At 44.9% G+C, this 20,031-nt stretch overlaps 1 protein-coding gene across 2 annotated transcripts in view; it reads right to left on the bottom strand.

Annotated features, from left to right (window-relative positions):
• LOC115175367 (E3 ubiquitin-protein ligase MYLIP-A) overlaps positions 1–18,881 on the bottom strand; it is a 31,126-nt gene extending 12,245 nt beyond the window's left edge. Inside the window, exons 1-3 of one of the 2 annotated variants that reach the window (XM_029734592.1) lie at positions 18,614–18,881; positions 16,995–17,185; positions 836–1,021 (exon numbers count right to left, since the gene is read on the bottom strand). In XM_029734592.1, coding sequence (XP_029590452.1) covers positions 836–1,021; positions 16,995–17,185; positions 18,614–18,700 — 464 coding nt within the window. In that variant the 5' untranslated portion in view covers positions 18,701–18,881. Of the gene's footprint in view, positions 1–835; positions 1,810–16,994; positions 17,186–18,613 lie in introns of those variants that run through there. The other variant, XM_029734590.1, reaches the window with a different exon arrangement.
• Positions 18,882–20,031: the final 1,150 nt, after the last annotated feature.

The raw sequence follows: 20,031 nt of genomic DNA, 5'->3' as shown, positions 1-20,031 counted from the left end.
GCTGCATGTTTCTGTCAGCTACACACGTATTCAAAAAGGTAGGCTAAGTAGAGGGAAATGTTACGGCTTGGAGCAACTCGTGGGTTAGAGTGCAAATTCTAGAACCTATTTTACACCTAATTGTTTATTCGTTTTGAGCAGCTACCATATGTTAATGGGAATAGGAACACAGCTAAGTCTAGGTAACACTGATGGTAATAAATGATGAAAAGGTTTGACCTGTTCTGGGATGTATTTTCAATCATTCTGAATTGGGACAGGAAAGGGAATTTTCCTCTTTGAAGCACCTGATTGTTAGATGTCCAACCGATGTTGGATGAATCATTAACAACACATCTGTCACTTGGTTCAGCTAGATGTTGATACTTTCATATCATAAGCCTCTAATAACATATCTGTTCACTAAGCCAGCCAGCGACCTTGTCAAGGGTAGCTTTGCTTTCAATATTTCAACCGTGTATTCATGTCCTGCAAACTCCATCTAATTAGCACAATGGCTAGAGCTTCAATCCTGTTTTGACACGCCACAGGTGGGTGTGTGTGTGGACACATTTTACTATACTTGTGAGAACCAAAAGTACTCAAAAGAATAGTAAACTAACAAATTCAGAAGTGAGGCCATTTTTGCTTAGGGTTATAGGTTAGGTTTAGGGGAAAAGTGAAAATAGGATCTTGAATGGCAATCAACTGTTGGTCCCCAAAAAATCCTCAAGCATAGTAGGACATAGCTGTGTGTGTGTGTGTGTGTGTGTGTGTGTGTGTGTGTGTGTGTGTGTGTGTGTGTGTGTGTGTGTGTGCGAGCCTTCATGTCCCCCCAGGTGTCCCCTGGCCTTACCTGTTGACTGTTGCCGGGCAGGGTTCGCTCCCACACAGCTCAGAGTACCAGTACTTGGCTGTGTTCTGGTTGTAGTCTCTGAACTCGGCTTGGGCCAGCAGGGCACTTAGCTCCTCAGCCTGCACAGAACACATCCTCAGGTGGCCGCTGTGGAGGTTCTCCTTGACCTGCATGAAGAACACATGCCTGGTGGAGGGAAGAGAGAGGGAGGGAATGTTAGACATGAACTGGAACAGGAGATGATTGGAGAGGGGTGGTGCACAGGGCCTGGAACCAAACAGGTCATGATTGGAGAGGGGTGGTGCACAGGGCCTGGAACCAAACAGGTCATGATTGGAGAGGGGTGGTGCACAGGGCCTTGAACCAAACAGGTCATGATTGGAGAGGGGTGGTGCACAGGGCCTGGAACCAAACAGGTCATGATTGGAGAGGGGTGGTGCACAGGGCCTGGAACCAAACAGGTCATGATTGGAGAGGGGTGGTGCAAAGGGCCTGGAACCAAACAGGTAATGATCGGAGAGGGGTGGTGCACAGGACCTGGAACCAAACAGGTCATGATAGGGGGAGCAGGTGGACGTTATAGAGGTTGGGTTACACACAGAGCAGGTGTGTGTGTGTGTGTGTGGGGGGGGGGCAACAGGCCTAGAGCACCTGAAAATGGATGGTTGTTCACTCATTGACACTGTACAGCTCACTTTCTCTCTCACACCAACACACGTTATGACTGACAGCGGACCTCCAGCGTACCAAAGCAGTACTCTGTTCTGCTTTCTAGTTCACTACGGTCATTGATGCCAGGAATAGAATGAGGAACACGAGCAGAGTTAAAAAGTAAAAGCTGTTCCCAGTCAGACAGTGCGTGACGTGGTCTGACTTTTAACCCAGTGACTCAGTCAGCGACTTTAATTATTATTTTATTTTTTTAACATGGCAAGTCAGTTAAGAACAAATTCTTATTTACAATGACAGCCTAAGAACAGCGGGTTAACTGCCTTGTTCAGGGTCAGAACGACAGATCTTTACCTTGTCAGCTCAGGGATTCGATCTTACAACCTTTCGGTTACTAGTCCAACACGCTAACCACAAGGCTACCTGCCGCCCCGAAATGAGGCTTCATAACTCTAATCAGGGTACACTGTACACACACACACACACACAGCTCTAGCTCTTATCACAGTGTAAGAGGAGTCAGCAGCCAGCCCTGTAAAGCTTCTGTATGGCTGCCTATTCACAGTAGTGTGCTGCGGAGCGATAAATAGACTGGGTTATACTGCTGTTGTGTTGTAACAGTGGGGTCTGGGTACGATAGCACCATTCAGCCTTGGCCTCTCGTTCTCCTTCTCTCATTCTTAAAAAATAAGTCTGGTTATATACCAAAACAAGCCAACACAAAGACACGGCTAAATCGCTGTAACGATGACGCAGCGCTGTAAGCTTGTTCTTAGTGAGGTAAGGGCCCTCCCATGTTGTTGCTAAACACTTGTTATTGTGCTGAATTTAACATGAAGGGATAGTAGGCCTCGGGAAAGAAATTGGATTAAAAAAAAAAGAAGAATAATAATTAAATGAAGAAAGAATAACAATAGACATAAACAACAAGGAATACGGTGTCTGCATGCAGAACATTGGGATGGTTCAATCACAGGCATGGAGATTTTTACTTTGTTTTCCCCCGAAAGCTCAGAACAACATTTATTAGTTCCTGAGATGTGGTGAATGATTGAGTTATTAAGTTCTTGCCTACTTTAACTCAGTTATGATGTGATGACACTTCTTGTTCAAGTCACTGTCCAGTGAGGCTGTTAATACAAAACTGAGGTACCAATATAGATATATATATATATATATATGACACTGAGGCAGCGAAATAGACTAATTCTCTCTCATTAAAAAGGAGGGTGAACATGAGAACTGTGGCCTTGTCTCAGACCTGCAACTGGAACTGAAAACCAGCACAAACCTGTCAGGCAGCCCACCTGCCTCCTTCCTCCCAAACAGGATCCAGTCAACTGGCTCAAAACGAGACCAGACTCCCTTGTTTTCCTCACACATAATGTAACCTCATAAGATAACGTAACTTGGCATACAACTACCGAGCCCATCTGTACAAATGAATAACACAACTATGCAACATCCCTAACACATAGCTATGTAACATAGAACTCCAACTGTGTATGAATGTGTTACAGTGAGATTTACTGTCAACTCTGCTTGGTCTCTTCCTGACACCCCTGTGCTGATGGCTGAAAGCATCCATGCAGGAAAATGCTTGCCACACTGGTTTTAGTCACACAAACATTCTAATTTAGCTAGCAAACAAACAATCCCATCTCATCTTGAATGCGCCAACTGTCTTGTTTTTTTGCAGATTGCATATTTCAGGTAGAAAACCTAACAGATCCAGAGTGTGGACTCCAGACAGTAACCGTGTATCAAGGATGAGTTCACTATGGAGCCAGTCCAGCGTTCGCACATAAGTAGCACAGATTGCTAGCTAGGCTAACTACCTTGCTGGCTAGATAGAGGCTAACTACACTGCTGCCTAGCTAGCCAGCTAACATTAACTAAGTGATAATGTCATGAGGGCTGCTTGCTTGGTGAAGTGTACTTTAGATTACTTCTGTTTTCAAATATGCCGTCGCTGGCACGATAATCACCGTCAAACCACCATGCCTACTCTCACGTTGTGACTTACGGGCTGAATGATGTTCAATCAGCAGCTCGTAGAGCGCCCTCTTCAGGCTACCATTAAAATATATTCAAATTACCAGAATTATTTTCGTTCATTCTATAATCTTGGTGCTTTAGGTACGGAATAAAGACCGATTTAGCGGTCGGGCTCTAAACCGCACACAGCCGTCTGTTTCCCTATTGTGCTAGGCCCAGCAGCAGGACTCATGTGACCAGCAGGCTGCTACCTGTCTGGCTGGAAACAAAGGGCTCCGACTACCTGGGGTTTACTATCAGTCACGGCCCTGCCTGGCCTGACTGCTCTCCTTCCCTCTCCCTCGTCACCCTGGGGTCGCCAGCTCAGCGCTCCGCCTTACTTGACTCATTTTGGAAACACATAGCCGCTCAAATTGAAAAGGAAAACTTCTCCTGTAGCTCTGCCCTGTGCAGTCCAACTCTTTTATACCCCCCCACCCAATACTGGGTTTAATCTGGGCTCAGAACATGGGCTAAATGACTATGTCTGGGTGTATACAGTATCTGGAACATCCACATAATAAGAAGTTAAATACTAGGTAGGTATTGTTGTTAAGGACAATGTATAGGAAACAGTCACAAGTCTAGTCTAACTTGTACAGCAAGTCGACACAAATCAACTTCCAGGGCAGCATGGCAGGCGTCTCCCCTCATCCACCATGCTTTGATGGGAAGTGTAGAGGGCGGTGATGAGGGGGTGTGAGCTGGTCTGACTGTCCTCTGTGCAGGATCGTGACTGGTACACAGCTCGAACATGAACTCCAACAATGCCAGGCCGCGCTGCCGCGCCAGGCCGCTGGATACTGACGGGAACTGTAGTGTAAAACAAATCAAAATATATTTCATATGAGATTCTTCAAAGTAGCCACCCTTTGCCTTGATCACAGCTTTGCACACTCATGGCATTCTCTCAACCATCTTCACCTGGAATTCTTTTCCAACAGTCTTGAAGGAGTTCCCATTTTTGCTGGGCACTTGTTGGCTGCTATTCCTTCACTCTGCGGTCCAACTCATCCCAAACCATCTCAATTGGGTTGAGGTCGGGTGATTGTGGAGACCAGGTCATATGATGCAGCACTCCATCACTCTCCTTCTTGGTCAAATAGCCCTTGCATAGCCTGGAGGTATGTTTTGGGTCATTGTCCTGTTGAAAAAGTAATTATAGTCTTACTAAGTGCAAACCAGATGGGATGGTGTATCGCTGCAGAATGCTGTGGTAGCCATGCTGTTTAAGTACGCTTTGAATTCTAAATAAAATCAGACTGTGTGGAGGTGCTTTGCTGGTGACACCATCACACCTCCTTCTCCATGCTTCACGGTGGGAACCACACATACAGACATCATCCGTTCACCTACTCTGCGTCTCAAAGACACGGCGGTTGGAACCAAAAAGCTCTAATTTGGACTCGTCAGACCAAAGGACAGATTTCCACCGGTCTAATGTCCATTGCTCATGTTTCTTGGCCCAAGCAAGTGTTTTCTTATTGGTGTCCTTTAGTAGTGGTTTCTATACAGCAATCCGCCCATGAAGGCCTGATTCACACAACAGTTGATGTTGAGATGTGTCTGTTACTTGAAGTCTGAAGCATTTATTTAGGCTGCAATTTCTGAGGCTGGTAACTAATGAGCGTATCCTCTGCAGCAGAGGTAACTCTGGGTCTTCCTTTCCTGCGGCGGTCCTCATGAGAGTCAGTTTCATCCTAGTGCTTGGTTTTTGCGACTGCACTTGAAGAAACTTTCAAAGTTCTTGACATTTTCAGAATTGACTGACCTTCATGTCTTAAAAGTAATGGACGGTCATTTCTCTTTGCTTATTTGAGCTGTTCTTGCCATAATATGGACTTTGATTTATACCAAATAGGGCTATCTTCTGTATACCACCCATACCTTGTCACAACACAACTGACTGGCTGAAACGCATTAAGAAGGAAAGAAATTCCACAAATTAACTTAAGGCACACCTGTTAATTGAAATGCATTCCAGGTGACTACCTCATGAAGCTGGTTGAGAAAATGCCAAGAGTGTACAAAGCTGTCAAGGCAAAGGGTGGGTACTTTGAAGAATCTCAAATATATAATACATTTTGTTTGTTTAACACTTTTTTGGTTATTACATGATTCCATGTGTTATTTCATAGTTTGTGTCTTCACTACTATTCTACAATGTATAAAATTGTAAAAATAAACACAACCCCTTGAATGAGTATGTGTCCAAACTTTTGACTGGTACTGTATATATAAATAAATCTTGAACAGGATTAGGCCTATTTTTGATCAAATTTGAATGGAATTGATGGAGAGAAAGACCGTGAGAGAGTGTTTGCCTGCACACTGATTTTAATCAATGATATTTGAGTAATAGGCTGCTTTAAATAAAAAACCTCTTTACAATTTAAAAAAATAAGGTGACCCCCAAACGGAGATGTGTGTATAAACTAGATGTGCATTCAGTCCTTATATCACTATAGTCCTACCTTTCACTTGAAAAGAAAGTTACCATGATGAGATGATACACGCATTGTGAACTGCACTGCATACTGGGATGCTCCGTCTGTCCCGTTGGTGATTGGTCATGCAGATAGCAGAGAGTCAGCCGTAGAGAAGCCAGATTGAGACATTGCATATCATTTAAAAACAGTTCCATTTCACGTCATGCTGTTCATAGAAATAATTTATTATAACAATTGTAGCAGTTATTTTCTCTCTGGAAAAAGGGAGCGGGTTTGGCCGGGAAATCTCTAACCTGGTTGCCGCTATTCAACTCTAACACAGACGGACAAAACAGCAGGGGTTCTAGTTAAGCCTGCAGGGAATCTGATACTGGAACAGAAAACCCTTAAACCTCCTCCTCTCTGCTGGCCCAGTTTAAATACAACTGGGATGAACACAGCCTCTTTAAGACTTTCATTACTGTCAAGGAACACCTGCTCTCAGACTAGTGGACCGCACGGTACATTTACTGTTCAGACACACACACACACCGCGGGCAATGGACGACAGCGGGGGCTCCAACACAAAGTAATCTGTTCGACTGCTGGAATGTTACAACACTTGACTGCATAGCTGGAATAATTCAATTAAAGTGCACCGTAGACTGGGGGGATATGGTTCATTGATCTCTATGTGTGACAGCAGATGGAAGATGGAGAGAAGGAATAAGAGAAAGGGGGAGGAGGAGAGGGTGTTTAGTGCACGAGTTATGATTTTATTAGTGACATGTTTTAACTGTGTTTTAGAAGTTCTCAAAGTGAAATGACTTCACCAAATAGGCTATTTAGTACATTTCACATGCTCTCTTCACATCAGTACTTTTTCTTAACTAAATTAATAGTAAACAAGTTGTCAAAAGTAGCCAAAAACAAATGATAAAATAATTGTTTCAACTGGACTTCTCCTCTCAGTAGACACATAGAACGTCACAGAGTTCTCAGTTTCTAGAAGAACATAAAGTCCATGTGAAATGAAACCAAAAACCTCTGCCTTGCGACTGCACCGCATCAGCCAATGAGAAGTGTCTGTTTCAGAGCCACAGGCCCTAAACAATGTGGTTTGTTGGAGTAACAAATAACACAGCCCAGAGCTGTGGTGCTAGAGGTCACTCCCAGTCAACGAACTCTAATAACCCAATTCCATGGACCACTTTTACTCACTGTCTCAATGAAAACTTCACAATTTACACTCTCCAACACAAGGCTGTTAATCAGCTAGTTTAAGCAACGGAAAGAGGGACAAAACACTAAATAAATAAGAAATATTATTCACACGCCGACTGAATTCCTGAATCCAAAGAGTGGCATTTTGAGGCGAACAAATAAGTTGTTTTCGTAAGCTAAAACTCCCTCTGGTTATGGGAACATAACGGACTGTTCCATAATAACGAACTGTTGAAGGGCAAAGGTCACACACACAGCCCAGAGCCAGCCCCAGACATCCTTCCTGGCCGGGAACTAATGCTAGGGGTTCAAACTAGATATACGAGGGACTGATACTTGAGTTCAGAGACCTTAAGGCAGGTTTAAAAAAAAGTTTTGGGGAAAAGGACAGGGGCTGACTGTAGAAACCATCTCGTCTCCTAAACTAAGGCAAATGGATGTAATGCTAACACCCAATGATCCTCAATTCCGTGAAAAACATCCATCAGCCTTGTTGTTGTGACAATATCTAGGTTCTGCTTCTGCAGACATGTAAAGACACTCTGGAGTTGGCAGGGCTCAAGAATACACAACGGCTCTCCTAGGGGGTTTAGGGGGAGGATATCAAAGCACAAAAACATGTGACTTCTGCATTTGCACCCAAATTAAACTGACAAAACAGTCTCAAACTTTCCTCTCTCACTATGCTAACTGAATTCACAGATATATTGAAACAAAATAAAAGCAACGTGCAACAATGTCAAAGATTCTAGTGAGTTACAGTTCATATAAAGGAAATGAGTCAACTGAAATAAATGAATTAGTCCCTAATCTATGGATTTCACATGACTGGGAGTACAGATATGCATCTGGTCACAGATACCTTAACAAAAAGGTAGGGGTGTTGATCCTAAAACCAGTCAGTATCTGGTGTGACCACCATTTGCCTCATGTAGTGTGACATCTTTCACAGAGTTAAATCAGGCTGTTGATTGTGGCCTGTGAAATGTTGTCCCACTTCTCTTCAATGGTTGTGTGAAGTTGCTGGATATTGGTGGGAACTAGAACATGCTGTTGCACGTGTCAATCCAGAGCATCCCTAACATGCTCAACGGGTGGCATTGTCTGGTGAGTATGCAGGCCATGAAAGAACTGGGACATTTTCAGCTTCCTGGAATTGTATACAGATCCTTGAGACATGGGGCCGTGCATTATCATGCTGAAACACGAGGTGATCAAATCAAATGTATTTATATAGCCCTTCTTACATCAGCTGATATCTCAAAGTGCTGTACAGAAACCCAGCCTAAAACCCCAAACAGCAAGAAATGCAGGTGTAGAAGCACGGTGGCTAGGAAAAACTCCCTAGAAAGGCCAGAACCTAGGAAGAAACCTAGAGAGGAACCAGGCTATGAGGGGTGGCCAGTCCTCTTCTGGCTGTGCTGGGTGGAGATTATAACAGCACATGGCCTAGATGTTCAAATGTTCATAAATGACCAGCATTGTCAAATAATGATGGTGGCGGATGAATGGCACGACAATGGGCTTCAGGATCTCGTCACAGTATCTCTGTGCATTCAAATTGCTATCAATAAATTGCAATTGTGTTCATTGTCTGTAGCTTATGCCTGCCCATACCATAACCCCACCACGGGGCACTCTGTTCACAACGTTGGCATCAGCAAACCACCCCCCTACGTTCATGCCATACACATGGTCTGCGGTTGTGAGGCAAGTTGGATACACTGCCAAATTCTCTAAAACGACATTGGATGAGGCTTATGCATGTCAATTGCACGTTCCTTCAAAACTTGACAGTTGTGGCATTGTGTTGCATGACAAAACTGCACATTTTAGAGTGGTCTTTTGTCCCCAGCACAAGGTGCACCTATATAATGATCATGCTGTTTAATCAGCTTCTTGATATGCCATACCTGTCAAGTGGCTGGATTATCTTGGCAATGGAGAAATGCTCACTAACAGGGATGTAAACACATTTGAGCACAACACTTGAGAGAAATAAGCTTTTTGTGTGTATGGAACATTTCTGGAATCTTTTATTTCAGCTCATGAAACATGGGACCAACACTTTACATGTTGCGTTTATATTTGTGTACTAACAAATCAAATCGACTCTGATTGAAGGACAATTAACTGAGTCCGAGAGGCCATGCAAACCCAAGAATGCCCTTCCATTTTGAACCCAGTACTGGAAGAATTTACCAGTCAAATTGCTAGGGTTAGAGGCTTTAAGTTCCTTCTAGAGATTCTATTTCTAAGGAAAAGGAACTAAAAACGTCCCTTATCTCATTCATGGCAGTGGTCTATGTTAATGGCTGGCAGGCCCTCTGGACTGCTAACCCCACCGACCAACCGTTGGCCTGATCTGAAAACTAAACAACAAGGAGTGGAAAACATGTTCATTTAGACCAGCACGACGCAGACAGCGCTACCTCTGGGCTAGCGAGGGCTAACGACGCAGACAGCGCTACCTCTGGGCTAGCGAGGGCTAACGACGCAGACAGCGCTACCTCTGGGCTAGCGAGGGATAACGACGCAGACAGCGCTACCTCTGGGCTAGCGAGGGATAACGACGCAGACAGCGCTACCTCTGGGCTAGCGAGGGATAACGACGCAGACAGCGCTACCTCTGGGCTAGCGAGGGATAACGACGCAGACAGCGCTACCTCTGGGCTAGCGAGGGATAACGACGCAGACAGCGCTACCTCTGGGCTAGCGAGGGATAACGACGCAGACAGCGCTACCTCTGGGCTAGCGAGGGATAACGACGCAGACAGCGCTACCTCTGGGCTAGCGAGGGATAACGACGCAGACAGCGCTACCTCTGGGCTAGCGAGGGATAACGACGCAGACAGCGCTACCTCTGGGCTAGCGAGGGATAACGACGCAGACAGCGCTACCTCTGGGCTAGCGAGGGATAACGACGCAGACAGCGCTACCTCTGGGCTAGCGAGGGATAACGACGCAGACAGCGCTACCTCTGGGCTAGCGAGGGATAACGACGCAGACAGCGCTACCTCTGGGCTAGCGAGGGATAACGACGCAGACAGCGCTACCTCTGGGCTAGCGAGGGATAACGACGCAGACAGCACTACCTCTGGGCTAGCGAGGGATAACGACGCAGACAGCACATATTCATTGAGGGGGCCAAGTTCCAACCATAGAATTAAAACAACTAGAACAGTGAAGACATTCTAGTTATTCTATTTCTATGGGGCCCCAACTCAATCCCTGCCTTGCTCTCACTCAATCAGACATGACCACTCCCATCATCTCCTAACCAACGGATGGATTTATCGGGAAGTTTCATAAAGAGGGTTGTTTGTTGTTTGAGCGAACAGCTTTTAAAACCAATATGAAATCTACTACTCCTCTGACAGTTCAGAAATTACAACCAAATGCAGAAGTAGCTCTATGAAACTGCACAGATCTGATCAGTGAACACAGACATCAAGACTGCCTCAACTCAAACCATGGGCAGAGACAGAGTCAGTCTAGGTGTGAGCAGCAACAAAAATAGATGGGGGGGATGAGAGTAGAGAAAACATCTCTCCCACTAGCAGGCAGGCAGGCAGCGGCTGCATTAGGCAGTCAGACAGGGGGTTTCAAAAGCTACCCAGGCAGAGCGGTGTAGAGAGATGCTGTGATCTAAGCTCCAGGATTAGGATGGGGGTTTATTTCATGTTCGAGAGGAACCACGGAAATCAGACTGAATTGAGCCTGTGCTACAGACCAAAGGCCTGAGTGTGTATTTATAGAAAGCTTTTAAAAAAAAGTGGGAGTGTGTGTCAAAATTCATTGGAGATCATTTTAAAAAGACGTCCTCCAGCAATTTTTTAACTTTGACTGTTGAAAAGCAATAACCCAAGAATAAATACAATGAAGTACACACACTACAGGGTCAGAAAAGAACTACTGCGCAAAATAGTTTTTTTTTTTAGACACCTGCAGACCTCAAGGAGTTGGTCTGATGGGAGTCCGTGATGTCATCCCTAGCTTGAGGAACAATAGAGAACAAAAGAGGAAAGCCCCCCCCACCCATGTCATAACATACCTGGACCACCTACTGAGATGTGCCTTTGTTGTCATCATAAAGTATAAATGCTATGAAAAGTTGAGATTGCATGTACGTATTATAGTTGGTTTCGTGTTAAATGGTTTAAGAGCTAGAGCGGGCAGAATAAATATTATTATAATAATAATAATAATAATGAGTTTGTAAGAAATCTAGGAGTAGGCAGTCAGACACTAATAAGAAGAGTGTAGAGCGTTAGAGCACTGTGGATCCCGACAGAGCACTGCCGCAGTCGCCATTTTTCATGCTGCGCTTGGGAGCGGGTGGTCAGATCAGACAACCTTGGGATGGAAATATTTGTGTTGTCCCGCAGATTATTTGGAAACGGTCGTTCTTCTGCTTTTTGCGCCTTAGACTACCTATTGAAAAGTGCCATCTGTCTTATTATTCACTGCTTCAAGTTAAGTAGCCGACTGTGGTCTCAATGAAATAGAGTAGGCTGTCTATGATGGGGGGGTGAAGCAAGGGGGCAGTCATCTTTCCAAGGAAATGTACTTCCTAAATATGAGGATTAGAATATAGTTAACTACATTGCCTAAAAATAAATATTGATCACCCATATTTATCTGTCTGAAAATCGTCCCACTCCTAAAAAGGTAAGCTATAAAACAAAGCTCAAGTCAAAGTGCAAGTCTCACCAATTCTGCTCTCTTCAAACTACGTCTATCCTACTCACTGATATAGCCCAGTAATACCGAAAGCTTAATATAAAATGGCCACGTGAGAATCTCTTGTAATTTAACCTATTTCTTAGGTTATTTTTTGCACATTCCGATATTGCCAATAAGGCGCCAATTGCTGAGTCTTCACATGAGCCTAAAATAACATTGTGGGATCAGTTCTTGTGGTAGCCCGACAGAAAGACAGCTGGTGTGGGCGGGATGAATAAATCAGTCCTGTGCAGACTTCTACCTGAGTGGGCCAAGCACACACAAAAAAAGGCCCAAGCTTACAATAATGGGATAGCAGCGGGATTTGGTGATGATTGTGTAAATTTAAGCGCTCCAGCTTATGTAAGCAGCTTTTTATTTGTATTCTGTGAGTGCAGAGTCCACCATATGCTATGTAACAGGGTGAGAGAGGGGCCTATGTATATGCGTAACATGTATATGCGTACGTGAGTGTGTGTGAGTGTGTGTGTACATACTGGCGTTCTGCGTGCGTCTGTACCCACTAAGGACAATTCACACGCTCTCCAGCATCTGTTACTACCTGCAGGCTTTCCTGTACCAGGACATGATGTGTGTGTGTGTGTGTGTGTGTGTGTGTGTGTGTGTGTGTGTGTGTGTGTGTGTGTATAGCTGTGAGGGTAAGTGTGAGCATGCCTATAATGCTGGAAAATCCCCCTGGGCCAGGTCACCATTCAGCACTGTCACTTGCCAAGAACACTCAGTTCCATTGGTGGATATTAGTTTGTGAGCATGTTCCATTGGTATATAGTTGTTTCTGAGAGCCGTCCTTCACTAGTAAACTATTGTCTGGGGTCTCTCTCTCATACACCAACTGGCAGTGCAACACGTGCAGCTGTCAGAACAAGCTGATAGATTAGGAATAGACTAGAGCACATGCAGAGGAGAGATGGAGGAAGAGGAGTTGGACACAGTCACGCATTCTACTTAGATGTTCTGCTCTCCCTGTGAGAGTCTACTGGTCGGGTTGGGTGCTATCCAGACGGTCATACTGTCTTACTGTTTCTGTACCATACCAGGGGATACGGTATTACCTGAAATGCACACAAGGGGCGCTATTTCTTGTGGTCGGAGTGTGAGAGGCAGAGACAGCAGTAGTTTAACAGGGTGACGGGCAGAGGGAGACAGCAGTAGTCTAACAGGGTGACGGGCAGAGGGAGACAGCAGTAGTCTAACAGGGTGACGGGCAGAGGGAGACAGCAGTAGTCTAACAGTGTGACTACCCCTCACCTTTTCCTTACCCTCATCTATCCCTTTCCTCCTCCCAACTCCACAGGCACACGGTCCAGTCTTAAAAGACACACACACAGTCCCTCCTGAAATCCCCCCCTGAAAGGGCACCAGACTGTGTAGTCTGTCAGCCCTCCAAGTCAGGAGTAAGGGGAGAGGGAGAGCGGTAGTGTGTGCTTGGAGTCCAGACAGAAGAGGGAGGCTGCTGGCCATGAGGGATAAATCTCTGTTTAATGAACAGTTACTGGCCAACCATGAACACACACAGACACAGAGAGAGGAGCAGAGCAGCTCAGGGGCACTGCTCCCCACACACAGAGACACAGAGAGAGGAGCAGAGCAGCTCAGGGGCTCTGCTCCCCACACACAGAGACACAGAGAGAGGAGCAGAGCAGCTCAGGGGCTCTGCTCCCCACACACAGAGACACCGAGAGAGGAGCAGAGCAGCTCAGGGGCTCTGCTCCCCACACACAGAGACACAGAGAGAGGAGCAGAGCAGCTCAGGGGCACTGCTCCCCACACACAGAGACACAGAGAGAGGAGCAGAGCAGCTCAGGGGCTCTGCTCCCCACACACAGAGACACAGAGAGAGGAGTGGAGCAGCTCAGGGGCTCTGCTCCCCACACACAGACACAGAGAGAGAGGAGTGGAGCAGCTCAGGGGCTCTGCTCCCCACACACAGAGACACAGAGAGAGGAGCGGAGCAGCTCAGGGGCACTGCTCCCCACACACAGAGACACAGAGAGAGGAGTGGAGCAGCTCAGGGGCTCTGCTCCCCACACACAGACACAGAGAGAGAGGAGTGGAGCAGCTCAGGGGCTCTGCTCCCCACACACAGAGACACAGAGAGAGGAGCAGAGCAGCTCAGGGGCTCTGCTCCCCACACAGAGACACAGAGAGAGGAGCAGAGCAGCTCAGGGGCACTGCTCCCCACACACTTCTCTACTCTAACATTGAGTTATCTGCCTCTCCTGGCAGACAGACTGACTGGGGTTAGAATCAGCTTTTAATGATACAGGATATCCCACAGCTGTGGAAAGATAGACATGATGATATTAACATGAACACTGCATGAAAAGCTGTTTTTCTGCGACGGGCAGTCAGAGAGGGAGGGTTAATACTGAGATCAGTATTGTGTCCCAAATGGCACCCTATTCCCGTTATAGTGCACTGCCTATAGGTCGCTGGTCTGAAGTGCATTATATAGGCAATAGGGTGCCATGAGGGATGCAGTCAGGATCAAGCTTATCAGGACTTCTCAATAGAGGACCTCTAAAAGGCTGGGGGAGGAGGAGAAGGAAAGAGAAATCAAAACGAGGTTCAAGGTCCTGTTATCTATCAGCCTGAAGTCAGCGTGTCAAAGGTCCTGTTATCTATCAGCCTGAAGTCAGCGTGTCAAAGGTCCTGTTATCTATCAGCCTGATGAAGTCAGCGTGTCAAAGGTCCTGTTATCTATCAGCCTGATGAAGTCAGCGTGTCAAAGGTTCTGATATCTATCAGCCTGAAGTCAGCGTATCAAAGGTCCTGTTATCTATCAGCCTGAAGTCAGCGTATCAAAGGTCCTGTTATCTATCAGCCTGATGAAGTCAGCGTGACAAAGGTTCTGTTATCTATCAGCCTGATGAAGTCAGCGTGTCAAAGGTTCTGTTATCTATCAGCCTGATGAAGTCAGCGTATCAAAGGTCCTGTTATCCATCAGCCTGATGAAGTCAGCGTATCAAAGGTCCTGTTATCTATCAGCCTGATGAAGTCAGCGTGTCAAAGATCCTGTTATCTATCAGCCTGAAGTCAGTGTGTCAAAGGTTCTGTTATCTATCAGCCTGATGAAGTCAGCGTATCAAAGGTCCTGTTAACTATCAGCCTGAAGTCAGCGTGTCAAAGGTCCTGTTATCTATCAGCCTGATGAAGTCAGCGTGTCAAAGATCCTGTTATCTATCAGCCTGAAGTCAGCGTGTCAAAGGTCCTGTTATCTATCAGCCTGATGAAGTCAGCGTGTCAAAGATCCTGTTATCTATCAGCCTGAAGTCAGTGTGTCAAAGGTCCTGTTATCTATCAGCCTGATGAAGTCAGCGTGTCAAAGATCCTGTTATCTATCAGCCTGAAGTCAGCGTGTCAAAGGTCCTGTTATCTATCAGCCTGACGAAGTCAGCGTATCAAAGGTCCTGTTAACTATCAGCCTGAAGTCAGCGTGTCAAAGGTCCTGTTGTCTATCAGCCTGATGAAGTCAGCGTGTCAAAGGTCCTGTTATCTATCAGCCTGAAGTCAGCGTGTCAAAGGTCCTGTTATCTATGAGCCTGAAGTCAGCGTATCAAAGGTCCTGTTATCTATCAGCCTGATGAAGTCAGCGTGTCAAAGGTCCTGTTATCTATCAGCCTGAAGTCAGCGTGTCAAAGGTCCTGTTATCTATCAGCCTGATGAAGTCAGCGTGTCAAAGGTCCTGTTATCTATCAGCCTGATGAAGTCAGCGTGTCAAAGGTCCTGTTATCCATCAGCCTGATGAAGTCAGCGTATCAAAGGTCCTGTTAACGATCAGCCTGAAGTCAGCGTGTCAAAGGTCCTGTGATCTATCAGCCTGAAGTCAGCGTGTCAAAGGTCCTATCAGCCTGAAGTCAGCGTATCAAAGGTCCTGTTATCTATCAGCCTGATGAAGTCAGCGTGTCAAAGGTCCTGTTATCTATCAGCCTGAAGTCAGCGTATCAAAGGTCCTGTTATCTATCAGCCTGATGAAGTCAGCGTGTCAAAGGTCCTGTTATCTATCAGCCTGAAGTCAGCGTGTCAAAGGTCCTGTTATCTATCAGCCTGAAGTCAGCGTGTCAAAGGTCCTGTTATCTATCAGCCTGAAGTCAGCGTGTCAAAGGTCCTGTTATCTATCAGCCTGAAGTGAACTTGTCAGGCCATTCACTAGAGAAGTTTCAACATGCTTTTTTTTGGAAGACAGGATCGTTGCTTCTCTGGTTTGTTTGTGGAAAAGAAGAACGATTTCAAAAATGAGGCTGACAAAATACAGAGCTAAGAGCATATTAAATGAGAAATCAGCCTTTCACACTGGTCTTTTTATAGTTATTTTAACTCAGGCATATTTTCTGAGGATGTAGTAAAAGCATTTCAGCATTTAAACAAATTCACAATGGTGAGACGTGCCTTTGAGACTTTGTCAAAAGCCAAAAGAAACTAAAAACAGAGAAATACATAAGAACAAGGACGCTTCTCCTTGAATGAGAAAGTCAACAGAAGAAAAGAAACCAACAGCAAAAAAATCAACAACAAATGATTAAGTGAGCCCACTTCTCCTTCATTCACTTGAATGAGAGCCAGCAGGGAAGGTCTGTGTAGCTCTCAGCAGGCTGGACCAGGCAGGCATAGGGACCCTGTGGCATCAGCAACAGAGACTTTACAGAGTTCACATTTCCTGGCTGCCTCCCGCCCTGCTCCACAATGACCTGTAGTAACCCTGTGTGCTGTGGGGTTACTCTAGTTCACTCCACTGTAGAGCCTAATCAGGAAGTCACAACTCACTTCACAGTGTACAGTAGCTAAAGTACAGTGCTGAATGATCTGGTTGTTTATCTTTCCCCTGCTTCTCCTCCTACAGCACATGACTGGAGTCAGAGGGAATCTGAACAGTTGATGGTTGTTAGAGATTATGTTGTAATATGAATATTTAATGAGTAACATGCCCTAGATTTATTTTGCTTTCTTTTCCCATCATAACAAGACGATGTAAGGACCATAAAGAATGACTATTGTAATAAGATGGTAAGTGTGTGTGTGTGTGTGTGTGTGAGAGAGATACAGAACATCCATACCTAGTCTGTTCCTGGAGTATGAGATGTGGTTCCACAAAGAACTTGACTCTAAGCCTGAGTCGGCAGGGAGTCAGGCTGTCCATCTGCTGACAGATTCTGTTCCTGAGGTTGAGCCACAGGTTCTCTCCCTTACTGCCCGAGAACTGCAGGCCGAAGTAGTCCACCTCTATGATTCCCAACTTCCTACACACCTTTGGAATAGAGGAATTCAGTGTGTTAGGTTAAACGGAGCGTTCAGGGGGAAACCAGTCAAACCCACAGAATAGTCCCTCTATCAAAGTAAAACCTAAATTGATTTGGTTTGTGAAGACCTAAAAAAAGTTTAGAGCATCTTCAATAAAACATGAGAGTGAGTTTACCATGTTTTTTTTAATTATTATTACTATTTGTTGCCTTTGCCATTGACTCTGTGGCTCGTAGACATCAATAGCAGGCCGTAAAGCCAGTGGGAGCGTTGATGGAAAACACATTGGGATCTTTTCACCTGGTGATACAACTCACCTGTCAACAGCGACAAGAAAGAAACGAGTTACATAACGTGAAGGACAGCCTACTTCCTGTCGGGACGGAGGATGAGGACTAGTATGTCAACGCGCTGTGCGGGTCATATAGAATGGATGCAACTCAGTAGAAAACAACGCGATTAAAGCCTCCGATAAATTTACATTCGGTCCTTTTATTTCCTGGTTTGATGACTAACGTTACATCCTTTCTTCATTTTTTAAATGTAACCTTTATTTAACCAGGTAGGCTAGTTGAGAACAAGTTCTCATTTACAACTGCGACCTGGCCAAGATACAGCAATGCAGTTCGACAAAAACACAGTTATAAACAAACGTACAGTCAATAACACAATATAAACATGAATCTATGTACAGTCTTTGGCACCAGCAGCTCTGTGCACGCCTGATAGTATTTATTAACTGTTTCAAAACGGATTTCGCAGCCATTTGGAACTATTGTATCTTCAATGTTGATCTAGTCAACAATGGGAACCCCATTCAAGCTTCACAATAACATTGCCAATTTGCCAAGCATGCACCGGGGAACCAAATGAACTGAAGTAACCTTGACAAAGCCTTTCCTTGCGAATATACTACAAGGAAACGACTCCCTCAGAAAGAACCTTCATAGTAACTTACCTATTTAGGAAATCACCAACTTAATGACTTTCATTGTGTCATCAGGAACATTTTTGGGGGGGGGGGGAATATTTCACGGAAAATATAGCCAACTTATTTTCGACCAAAGCAACATTGACGATAGAGGAAGCGCATTTGTATTGCTGTGTATTTTTATTTGTATTTTTTAACAATAATAATAATTTGTAATGCTGTGTGTGATAATGTTGGGTAGTCTATCCTATGACAGACAATGCCATTTCGAGATAACTGACGTCGGCAGAAAATCTAGCAAAAAAACATTGAACTTCTGTACATCAACATTTGGATTTATCATCTCTGCAAACCAACACACACAGTGTTGCGTTTCAATCCGAACATTTCACTGAAAATTACACTTGCAGGACAATATTCACTGGAATTTCACACAAATATGTGAATAAATAACGTATTAACAACCTGAAAATGGGGAATTAAATTAGTATCCACTATCCATACCTTATTCAGACAGTCTTCACCATTCGCCTTCGTATCAACTTCCACTTCCATTACCACCGAATCCGGACGGGTAACTTGGCAAAGCATTTTGGCAATCTAATAGTTTAGCTTTGGTCTATACCTCTCTTTTTGAAAACAAACAACCTCGGTATCCCTCCTTTTGAGACCCTACATTAAAGCTTTCGTTCACTTTCGAAGCCCTCTCACTTTGTGTGATAAACACTACCTTCCAGCTGTAGGATATCAACTGCTATGCCAAAGCACTTCTTACTCGGAAGCAGCCAATGACAGAGCGTTTAGCATATTGTCAGCCACAAACCTGCCAATCCCCGTCGTGTCCGAACGAAACGGCTTTACAACGCATGACGAGGACGGCCAAGGCGCCCCCTTCTGAGTGCGCAGCTAATTTCACCTTCCACAAATATACGGAACCTTCACCTGCTTGGGAAGAGTTGACTATCCATGGCAATATCCGAGTAGAGTTGCTCTGAGTAAGTTGAGAGCTGCATATGAATTAATAATGCATTGAAATACTGATAGAATATAGCAACAGTGGAGGACTATGTGGCCCTAACCATTTATTTCTGTGCTTGCTTTCAAAAGCATCTGAATTGTTAATGCTAAAAGCTCCCATTGTTTTTGCCCAAATACCCTTCCTTGCCTTGTGAGCAAAGTCTATTCCTGTAAGTTGTCCTACGGCTAGTAAACAAACCTGTCTCTATGTTGTCGACATTCAGCAGCCTACTGTGTAGCTTATGTCAGACAACATGTATTTCACACACAAGCAGTTGTTTTTCTTCTTCACCTTTCTGCAACAGCTCTTAGTTACTTATTGTGTGATCTTCACTAGTTAGATGTGATTTAAAAGGGGAGCATTTCTTCTTCGTGTGTTTATACATCTCCTATCATGACAGACAGGCACAAATAGGATGGAAACGTATCGTCCTGTTATTGTATGGTTCTAATGAACTGCACTCGTCCCCACAGAGAAACACGCGCCGTATACCACAAGCCCCATGTTCACACGCTGTTGTGCTTGACGTCAGTAAAAATGCAGCAGTATATTGGTGTGGATGATTGTAGGGGGAGACTGTCAACGACCTTCATCCGTACTGACATAAAAATAACATTTAAGTCTGTCAAAGCTGCATGGCAGTCAGATGCAAATTAAGTACTTAAAATGTCCTGTTTTTCTTTTTCCATTTGAATTTTTCTCAGAGAGGGACATTTTCAAAGGGGCGGTGGCCTCAAAATGTCATCCACCAAGTATTGCTTTGAAAATAACTGTCTGTGACAATAACTGTATAACTTGGTCTGTGACCCGGATGTTCTACTGACTTTAAGATCGGATAGCAGGGGAGATGTAATGTGGATTGAGACAGGTCGAGTGAGTGAGTGAGTGAGTGAGTGAGTGAGAG

The sequence above is a fragment of the Salmo trutta genome, chromosome 36 (genome assembly GCF_901001165.1).
Source record: "Salmo trutta chromosome 36, fSalTru1.1, whole genome shotgun sequence".
Classification (NCBI taxonomy): Eukaryota; Metazoa; Chordata; class Actinopteri; order Salmoniformes; family Salmonidae; genus Salmo; species Salmo trutta.
The sequence above is the reverse complement of the archived record's forward strand: the minus strand, read 5'-3'. Positions and strand labels throughout refer to the sequence as shown.